This window comes from Perca fluviatilis, chromosome 2, assembly GCF_010015445.1.
Source record: "Perca fluviatilis chromosome 2, GENO_Pfluv_1.0, whole genome shotgun sequence".
NCBI lineage: Eukaryota > Metazoa > Chordata > Actinopteri > Perciformes > Percidae > Perca > Perca fluviatilis.
The window spans coordinates 27,811,940-27,822,984 of NC_053113.1; the positions used below are offsets into that span (position 1 = coordinate 27,811,940).

The 11,045-nt window shown below is 40.6% G+C and overlaps 1 protein-coding gene across 1 annotated transcript in view; it reads right to left on the reverse strand.

Moving 5' to 3' along the window:
• gucy1a2 (guanylate cyclase 1, soluble, alpha 2) overlaps positions 1–8,174 on the reverse strand; it is a 48,146-nt gene extending 39,972 nt beyond the window's left edge. Inside the window, exon 1 of the mRNA XM_039781709.1 lies at positions 6,803–8,174. Within this exon, the coding sequence (XP_039637643.1) occupies positions 6,803–7,123 (321 nt within the window). The 5' untranslated portion in view covers positions 7,124–8,174. The remainder of the gene's footprint in view (positions 1–6,802) is intronic.
• Between the last annotated feature and the right edge of the window lie 2,871 nt (positions 8,175–11,045).

Consider the following 11,045-nt stretch of genomic DNA (forward strand, 5'->3'; position numbering starts at 1 on the left):
GGCAAACTCCATTGTGTGGGAGGGGCTTAGGAGACGGTTTGGACTTCAGCAGAAAGGGGGGAGGGACTGAGAAGTTGTCGATGTTCAAATTTGTTGGCAAAGTCCTGGATCTTCACAATCTTACCTACAGCAGCTTTAATTTATTTTTATTTTAAGTTATTAGTAACACCTGTGCTTTTCCTACTCTGACAAGTATGTAAGCCTACAGACTTCTTATGAAAAATAAAGTGGAACACTAACTAGATGATATTGCTTTTATTGTCATCAATTACATTTTATATTTGTGAGGTCATATAGAGAAGTTCTACTAATGGATAAGACCAATGTTTGTGAAAAAAAAATAATTTACCCCATCAACAAATCTTTTGTATTTTGTATTTAATCTTTGCTTCCTTCTGTTCTGGCAACAACAACAAAAATAGGCAACAATAATATATTTCCAGAACACCATAATGCACTCCTTGATTGTCTGTATGACTGGCGTATTTTGCGTTACTGACAGCCTAAGCTTGAGGAGGCGGGTCCAATGTGATTATCTGGGATAAGGCTTTAAATGCAAGGCTGTGACAATACTAGAACACAGTGTGCCAGCTGGAGAGGTCATTCTTCCCACTCCGGACAGATACAGGAGTGATTTTGTGTGTGTGTGCATATATTGTAGCTAACCAATTGGTATTACAAATGTTTGGAGCATCTCTTCTCAGTGCTGTGAGCCATATGTCAACTTAGTAAGATAGGCACTGGTAGCTAAAAGAAATACATGCAGTGGGCCATATTTTCAGTCTATTTGTGAGGAAAAACTTCCTGTCACCTCTCTAATCCCCATTTACATATTTGTGTGCACGTGTAGAACAGAAATTGTGTTTTCTCATGGCAATCTCCTCTTACTGAGTCCTTGATTCAGCTACTTATTTACCACAGAACATGCACATTACAGGGTGTGCACACAATATTCCTACAACATGACCAAACAAACAAGGCCCTAACTGTTATCAGCCACACATGCACACATGTGCAAACATACTGTACACACACATCATCATTAGTCTGCATTGTTGCAATCGCTGGCATGTTTATTGTACACACAAATCAATACCCCATCACACATTAATCTCACTCAGTCACACACACAATCTAACAGCTAGTAGATCGCCTGGTTCAACAACATAAACTGGGAGTAAAACTGGGGTAAAAAAGAATGATGGTAATACAAATAAATGTGTTCATGTAACTGAATAAATATTTTAAAATATCATGATGTACTCATGGCAATGATGATTGTTTCTAGACTGAATAAATGGCATGTAAGAGAAGATTACAAAAACTAAATGTTCCATTAAAATGAAAATGTCTAACTAAATTTCAGGTTGAAGGTCTCAAACTCTGTCTCCTTTAAGACACACTCTCCTCTCCTCCTTCTCTTTCTTTAGTTCCCTGTGGTCATTATCCAAACCACTCTGTCTCTTTTGTTTGCTCTGTTTCTTTACCTTGGGAGGGGAGCAGTAACTCACCAATACTCCCTCCATTCCTCTTGCTCTGTTGCTCTGCATTGCTTTCTTTCCCAGTGAGGTTCAGTCATACTCTTCTCTACTGTATGTGAACCTGCCTTTTCAAGTATGTCTGTGTGATTGATTCCTTCCCTTCATTGTATTGCATCTTTTTCCTTCAAATTTCCATTAGCATGAACTGGTGTGGTCTATGGTTACAGAGCAGTGAGCACTGGTGCTTCAGCACAGTTGGAAAGCTGCCACTACAACTTAAGAAAATAGAAACTAATACACCAGATGAGACCCAGTCAGATGAATCCCAGCATGAGACGCATCAGGCCTCAGGGAGGAGGCAAGTAATAAAGCAGGTACAAAAAAAACAATTCTGTTGCAATCTGCTTTGTAGCAGGATTTTTGACGCTGTCTCTGAGCATAGGTCAGCAATGAATGTGACTATCCAAACTATTTTACAGTATATCTAGCTATTATTTCCTACAAAGGATGAATGCACTTACTTTAAATTGCTTTGAACAAATGTGTAGACAAAATAATTTGATGTACTTCAACAAAGATGCAAACATTTCGGTGTGCTATTTGTCACTATAAAGCTGGAATTATGCTTTGCAGGGGTTTGCTTGACGAACAGGTCCGCACAAAGCATTGTTGAGATTTGTATTGTGTTACTATACATAACACCTCTCTCTGCGTTGGTTCACACAGACATTTGTGTGTGACTTCGGAGCATAATTCCAGTTTAAATACTTAAGTTATTTCTGGCCACTTGGGGAGACAATTATGTATTTTTTTAACATGCAATTATAAGCCTTTTGGTACATTGATGACAACCTTGAGCCTTGGTTACTCACAAGCCCAATGGTCACGTACATCTATAAATTCGAAAATGCTAACCAAATACAGATCTTTAAAGTTTCATAGCAGATCAATTTGATTTATAAACAAACAAGCATTTAGAGTTATTACAAAACTTGTTAATCACAAAATGTTTTTTCTCTATCAGCACTGATGGTGTAATACAGATCACATTGTGGTGAGGGGGACATATATATTATGCACTACTTTGTGCAGACAAACAAAATGTTTTACATACATTTTTGTTATATTCATTAGGTGACTTCTTAATAGGAGGTTCCCTAGCTGTATAGTTTAAAGAATATTATAGATCCAAGACAAAAAAGAGAAAAAGTTGCAATTACAAATCTGTCTGCTATTTCAGCACCATGGACAGCACCATGGATTTATCAAAACACAGCACCGTTAAGGCTCTTATATACTAGACGCAGCCCAGCTGGCGTGCACAAATGTGGCGTCATGGGATCGGCGTGACTATTTATACCCGCGCTGGTGCTCGCAACACTAGTTGCAGTCTTTTCCTGAACAGCGGTGCGGCCAATTGAACCGTGCGCAACCTCAATTTTGGCGTCAGGATGGTGCGCGCCACCTTGGATGCGGCTAGTATACCGTACATTTTAGGCTACTGATATTTCAGAGCCGTGGTCGGGGCCATAGATTCTAACTTGCACGAACCTCAGTCAGATAAAGGATCAATAACTCAGGCAGACTAGACTAACATATTCAACTAAACAACCCCTCTGCCCCTGTACTATCTCTGCTATAGGGGATGGGAAGGGAGTATGGCAGCTTAACAAGGGGCATGCATTTTGGTAATTTTTCTAACAGAAGGGGGATTGCATCCCCCCTCAAATCGCCTACGGGGTTATATTGATTGATTTAGTTATAGTGTTTTGTTCATGACACTTTCCAAAATCTATACTGGTATGTTGTTTTCAAGATTTTTTTGAGAATAGAAAATGTCCAATGGAGTTATGAATGAATAGTCTTCTCTGGTAGGGATGAAATCACTGGATGGTTATAGATCAACACTTTCTTTCTCAATTTTAAGAAACTAGCCCCATTCATGGAAAGTATACAAACAATAGAGACAGGCCGATCCCAGTAAAAAGCCAATTTCAATAGGAATATCGTGTAGGAGAGAAATGTACATGAAAATAGCCAGTATGTGTACATATACAGCATAATGATCAAACTGTGACCACAGATTCAGGATTTGGATTTACCAGAAGACACACATTAGCACACTCACACACTTGTCTCACACTTTTCATATTTGTGGCCAACACTCCGGCCTTTTGATCAGCGAGTCATGGGTCACTAAGCTAATAGCTACCTTCCATGTGTATACACAAAACTGAGAGAGGGAGGGAGACAGAAAATGAATGTTTGCACACATATATATATGCGTGTGTGCTGTTGCTTCTGGGTCAGTGTGAAGACAACCACAGAGAGCTTGCTCTGTTCTCTCTGTCACGGTCCATTGCAGTCAACAACAGCCACTGTCACTGCACACAGCCACTGTGTGTGTGTGTGTGTGTGTGTGTGTGTGTGTGTGTGTGTGTGTGTGTGTGTGTGTGTAAGAACACAAAAGATAATAAACTGTGTTATATGTGAGTGAGTGAGTGAGTGAGTGAGTGAGTGAGTGAGTGAGTGAGTGAGTGAGTGAGTGTATGTATGTGTGTCTATTAGCTAATTTGCTAGTGTATGTTCCTACTTACTAAGCAATATTTTCCTTTTATGGCATCATCACTAGACAAACAGACAGACACATACATATCAATATTTAGTGTTATACAAACCTATCTTTAAGTGTTCCCTGTCCCCAATTTTTTCACAGATCTATTAAAGATAAGGGTCAGTAACAGCTACAGCTCAAAGCTGAAGTTGGCTCTCAGTGGTCCTCTCCAATATACACCAACTTCCGATTTTTTGCTTCGCTGTTGAATTTCATTATTGTGCGAGTTTGTGTCTGGGCAACAAAAAAGGCTCACAATCACTGCTCTCCTATAACGACTTCTCTGCAACATCTACAGTATTTCTCCCAGGAATGGGACCATAGGGTCTGAGCTGTTTGCATTTTGGAGAAACCTATTCCCACAATCTCTAGTCAGATGAAAACACAGCAGTGCTCTTATTATGTGGGGAACCAACATAAATAAACCTGGGAGCCATGTGAGCTCAAAACTCCTTGGTTAGAAGCAATGAGACAAGCACAAAACTGTTTATCTTTCTATATTTTATTAAACAATTTACCTATCCATCCTCTAACTCTGGCCATGATACAATGTGGACTATTTAGACTCAAACAACATGTGACTGTTGTTGTGAAGGAGCATTGTTGACTGTGGATCACTTCAGTTGTATGGCTTTTTTTCATTTAATCTCATAGACCATATATGTAGCTGTTGCTTTTCTTTGAACAAGACTACTGAAATACATGGACATAGTGTTGATCAAGCCTTCACTTGTGTTTTACCAATTAGTGCCATTTTTGCTATTACTGGAGCCAGAAAAAACGAATCTAGTCAAAGGGAAGTCACCCTTGGTGGGGTTTAAGTTAGATCGCAAGGGGCAAAAACCATGGTTGAGACACAGTCAGTCAAGCAAGCAATGCCCCAAAATACTCTTTACCTCTTAAAAACTACTGTGAAATCAAAACTAAGATACACATTAGAAGTGCATTAGGCAATATATTTTATATCAACATTGAATTAAATGGCTTACACTAATGAAGAACTGTTTGCTAGTACTGCTGGTACCACTGAGAATCAACATCATACTTTGCAGCACTATCTCAATAAAACAGTGCCACCTCATATTAAACCAGGACCAGCCTGTCACAGCTGACTCTGGTGTAGGATATTCTACATGCCCAACATGACACCGCGCGTTTACAAGTGACCGGTGAAGAATGTTGAACGTTAGGCAAGCCTATGAGAGATATTTTTTTCTCAGGAGTAGACACACCAAACATGAAGTAAAACATCTGTAAAATTGCTTATACATTCTACAGGTGGTCAGAGAGAAGATTACATTGAGATTATCATGTTGCACTGTTTTTGTTAGCTGAGTAAGTAAGCAGTTAGTTAAAATGTTAACCATAACAACTTGATAACAGATGTAGAAAGATTTAATTTTGTATTTACCAGAGAATTTGTCAGTTTTAAATACAGCCAAAACTCCTGTAACATTGCAAGTGTCGGCCTATGAATGTCACTGTTTGTAGGCTACTTCCCTTTTTTTCTTGATATTGCTGATTTTTCTGAGTTTCTTTTGTAAAAGATAAAGACATAATAATAATAATAATAATAATAATAATAATAATAATAATAATAATAATAATAATAATAATAATAATAATAATAATAATAATAATATGGTGTCTGCGAATATTGGCAGGAAATCTCTGCACTGGCCAGAAAGAAGTTTGGACAAAACTAGGTAAAATTAAGTATTTAGTCTCTGTCACACCTTTGGCATCTATGTACTATAAAGCAGTCAAACAATGTCAGAGTTCGAAAACATTTGTTTGCTCTGTCAGTCAAATTACATTACATCACCTTTTTACTTGGATTTTCTAATTTGAAGCCACCAAAGTGCAACATTTCCTGAGGCAGATTCACATTTTTCAGTTTGTACTATACGCAATCCCATCCCAAACTGATGTACCGTCACAAGGACTATGCTACAGCAAATGCCCAAATCATGCGACATCCATCACAATTGCGCTTAGTTTTAAAAGCTGCTTTATTACATTACAGCCTGTAATACAACTGAGACACACATAAACACTTGTCACATCATTACGTATAGGCTACACAGACAGAGCATGGGCATCTCTCTCTCTCTCTCTCTCTCTCTCTCTCACTCTCTCACAACAACATATTTATTATATAATCTGCCAGATGATTCAGGCTATCAGAAGTGAAAGATGAAAAGAGGCTTTTTTCATAGACAGCACACGTCACATCATGATATGAGAAAAGACATCCTCTGGGATTTGGCACAATCATACATGGTGGAATAGCTTAAAGGTTGTCTTTTCCTGGTCTTAATGGCTGTGTTTCTCTTCGACTTTGGAGACAGCTGTGTGTGATGGAATAAATGCCTCAGGCTGTGTGGTCAAAATAATGACTTTTTCTCCAAAAAAAAATGTGTGTCTGAGTTTCTTCTGAAGATCAGCAATCATTGATTTGGTCAATAATGCCCAGCTCTAATTGTACACAAAATGATAAACAAACTAAATACAATTTAATACATTTTAGAATAAATGGAAAACCTATATTGGTATGTTAGGATAGTATTCATAGGACCCTGAATATTAAAGTACGGTAGTTATAGGCGACACGATGCCTTTATAAATATATGGCACTACAACTTGGGAATAGGTTAATGATGTTACATGGCACAGTAAAGCTCTTCAGACTGAGCTGGAGGCCTACCGTGGGTGAGGTCAGTCGCCTCAGGCTCTCCCCCAGTGAGTCCAGGTTCACCCGTCTCCTCCTGGTGACCCTCTTGTGGGGTCCACTGGGTCCTTGCTGCTCCTCGCCCGCCGGGCACGCCGACCTCTCGGCGGGGCTGCGGCCGTTCCAGAGCACCGATCTGTGGGAGGAGTGGAAGGAGGAGAAGGGGCAGCCTCGGCTCTCCTCCGCCGGCTCCAAACCGCCGTCCCCTCCGTCTCCCCCAGGGCTTTCGAGCCCGCAGTCCGAGCCCACCGAGCTGCTGAACGACTCGGAGGAGATCTTGCGCGACGACGAGGACATGGTGGTAGTGAGGAAGAGGAGGAGAAGAATGGTGATGACAGTGGTAGTGCTGAGGGTGATGATGATGCTACAGTCGGTTCCGTACCACGTCCACCTCTACGCCGGGGAGTCATCAGATAGTGGGGGTAAGGGGGGTAAGGTCTGTCTGTATAAATATGTATGCATATGAAAAGTGGGTTTGCATGCGCGTGAGATAATGCCCAGGTCTGTCTGTGTCTATGTGAGCATATGAGATGCGTCTGTCTGCGTGTGGGACTCAGCAACCTATTCAGAGGGAGAGGGAGAGGGAGAGGGGGGGGGGGGTCGACCGAGAACGAGAGCACTAAAGGCACGCAAACATTTATGTAAGGGGGTGGAGGAGGTGGGGGTCTTGTCCCTAAAAAAAACGTTTTTCTTTAATGTTACCTCCAAAACAAATTTCACTTGGAGGCCAAACGCTCCAAAGAATGCTTCAAATAAAAAATATAAAAATAGATTTTTTTTTTAAGCAGTTATATACAATGGAGCGTTGGCTCGCGAGGCAACTATGTTAAAGCAGACGTTACCATAACTGACGAAATTGCAAAACGACAAAAGGTCGCCGAAATCGACATGTGGTCCACCACAGTAATTCCGAGACATGTTAATCTTTCTTCTGACACATTCTTTGGCTTCTGAAGAATGTGGCGTCTCCCCTTTTCTCCCCCACTTTGCCGGAGAGAAACCCCCAAAGTCACGGCAGATGTGACTGCTTCCCTCTCTCCTCCGTCCCTTCTCCTCCTCCTTGTCCTCTGCGACAGCGGTTCTCCTTGTCTGTCTGCCAACTAATCGTCCTCTCGTCATTACTCCATCTTTCACATGTATTCCTTCACCACTCCTCTTGGCTTTTGTTTTGTCTTGTCTCTTTTGTCGTAGATCGGAGTGCGGGCAAAGTGGTGGCTGGAGTGGAGGTGCGCGTCTGCGCGAGAAGGGAAAAAACGGAGAGAGTGAGCGCGCGCGGGCAGCCGACAGCAGCACGGCGATGTTCTGAGTAGATCAGAGCGATCTGCCAAGCTCGAGCTGTGAAGTACCAACGCATCAGCCGGCTGTTCTGCGTTTTAGTTGGACATAAACCACAGCCAATCAGAAGATGGATGGATGGATGGATGGATGGATGGATGGATGGATGGATGGATGGATGGATGGATGGATGGATGGATGGATGGATGGATGGATGGATGGATGGATGGATGGATGGATGGATAGATGGATAGCTGAGCATACATCTATAATTGTATTTCATTTTTTAGCCAAACAATTATATTTTTTTGTCAATCTTCCTTTGATGGATGGCTGAAATTTAAAAGTGTCTACACTGTCAGGTGGAGAAATACTGAATCCCTTTTATACAGGCTATTTTATACTGAATCCCTTTTATATAGGATATTTTTTATTAATTGTAATATTTTTGCCCAGACACAATACTGAAGAAATGTCCTTATGGTAGTCCTCATCCCAGGGGTTAAGAGCTCAAAGAAAAAGCCAAGTTGGCCTTCAGTAGGGATTTTTTTGTCAAAAACATGATTCCAGCACATGAGCACTTGGTCTCTTAGTATCTGCACATAAACTAGCTGCGATGTGTAGTCTGCTGTGTGCACTGCACTTAATGGTAATTTATAATGCATACAGGTAGCAGGTGAGGGTGAAGGGGAGTCAATAGGGGCCCAACAGCAAATATTTGCTCTAGGGCCAACTAAAACATGAATCCAGCCATGTATATGGGGGATATATCAGGTGTAATTAAAATAAAACAAACTAGATTATAGGCTATAGTTTTTTTTGGTAAAATGTTGGATTATGCAGCCGGGTTAGCTCAGTTGGTAGAGCAGCCGCACATATATGGAGGTGTATGCCTCGACGCAGAAGGTTCCAGGGTTTGAGTCTGACCTGATACCATTTCCTGCATGTCTTCCCCCTTTCATATCTATCTGTTCTTTCCATTAAAGGCTGAAATGCCCCCAAAAAACTTTAAAAAAAAAGTTGGGTCATTATTCCTATTTATTTCTAAATAGTGTCATTTACAGTTTCCTATCATGTTGACATCTTGGCAGCCAACAAACAGATGATTGTTTCTCAATTAACTAACTGAAAATGACAATTCAGCAACATCTGATTGTAATCAAACAGTCATGGCCAGTAAACCAAGTTCATGGCAATGTGCCAAATGTGTTCAACATGGGTATGCAAGGACAAATATGGCTCTACAGGCAGATAATGGAGCTGGCAGCAGTGGCACACGCTTGTTGCCTCCCATCAGAGAAACAGAATGAAGCTCGTGTCTGTCTAATCACAGCCATGACCTTGGCCTTGATTGGCAGAGCATGTCTGTTCATTTGAGGGCCCCCAAGGGACACGCAGAGAGAGAGAGAGAGAGAGAGAGAGAGAGAGAGAGAGAAGACAGAGACAGAGAGAGAGACTGAAACAGACATGATGCACTCACACACACCACAGTGTAATTTCCTGGAGGTGCCTACTAATTCATTTGACTTTCTGGAGCAGCATGACCCCAATACATTGCATATAATTTTGCTCCTTCTCTCTCGAACACACTACACGCACACTACACACACACACACACACACAGTCTCCACCTCTCTTTCTCTTTCCTTATCTGGTCGCTTGCTCTTAGCAATCAGTCTGCCATCCATCAGTAATAATGTGGGCATTTAATAAAGCCAACACCGAAATGAAATAAAATACTGTTCCAGAGAACATAGGCCCACGAGCAGGCAGTCATCTATAGCTGAGTGCAGACAGGGCAACAGCTCAGTAACTGTGCAGTCGTGGAATTAGAATAAATAGAAAGGGCAACTCGTGGGGTATCATGGTAATCTCATTCAATTGGTACATCTAACATGGATGACATCACATTTTAATAACATTACTATGGAAATTAAGTATGGAGCACTCCAACCCTGAGTCTCAGTGGCATTGCTCCATATAAATGAACTGGATTGATGAAATCATTGGATGTATTACGGTTACCGTCATGCGCTCTTCCATATGATTGTGTTTATGTTATAATAGATACGATGAGTAATATTTCCAAATGATGGTAGTCAGTAATTAAGAATTGTCCATATACCCTTTCTGCAGAAATACACTTTTTTTTTGTACATTTCCAACCTTTATTTTATGATATTATATGGTATGACATGATACAAAAATTTAAATGCAAATAAGCAATGTAAAGGTTGAGGAATTTTATTTTGCCCTGGATGGTTGAATTATTAAATCAGAGTCATTTCAATGCAAAGCAACACTAAGCTGTAAGTTTGAAAATATTAAGCAATACATTGACAGTATTGCAGTGAATAAGACTACATGAGAAGAGGAAGAAATAACTAAATGTTTTGCAGACAGAATTACAGTGTCATCTCAGGTACAACCCTGCATATTTGCAAGCAGTCCAAAAGCATGGATTGCCCTGGACAACACAGGAGAAAAAAACACATATAGGCAAAACCATCCAGGAGCCAACACAATGATGAGCAGAGTCTGCAAAATCTGAAAAAATGTGTAGTTGTGGAATGTAGGAAGATAAGAGGTTGAGCCCGGTGACACACACCAGTAAGTCAAAACCAGGTTTTCCCCAGAGATACAGACACACTCAAACATAAAACACAATCGGACATCCATGCATTGCCCGCAATGACACACAGACTCACACAACTTGAATATTTGAATGCTGTGTACCACACACTAGAACTTTTAGATATATTAGTTATTCTAAGTGGTGTGTGTGTGTGTGTGTTAGCATTAGCAAGCAGGTCAATTTCAACTGTGGCACACAGAAGACATAGTGTTATTGCCTCATCTTTATTTCAAATATATGTCTCCTGCCTACTTGTGACGTGGAATGACACTGAAATATAAAAGAGAATGTGAAAGAATTGTAAAGAAA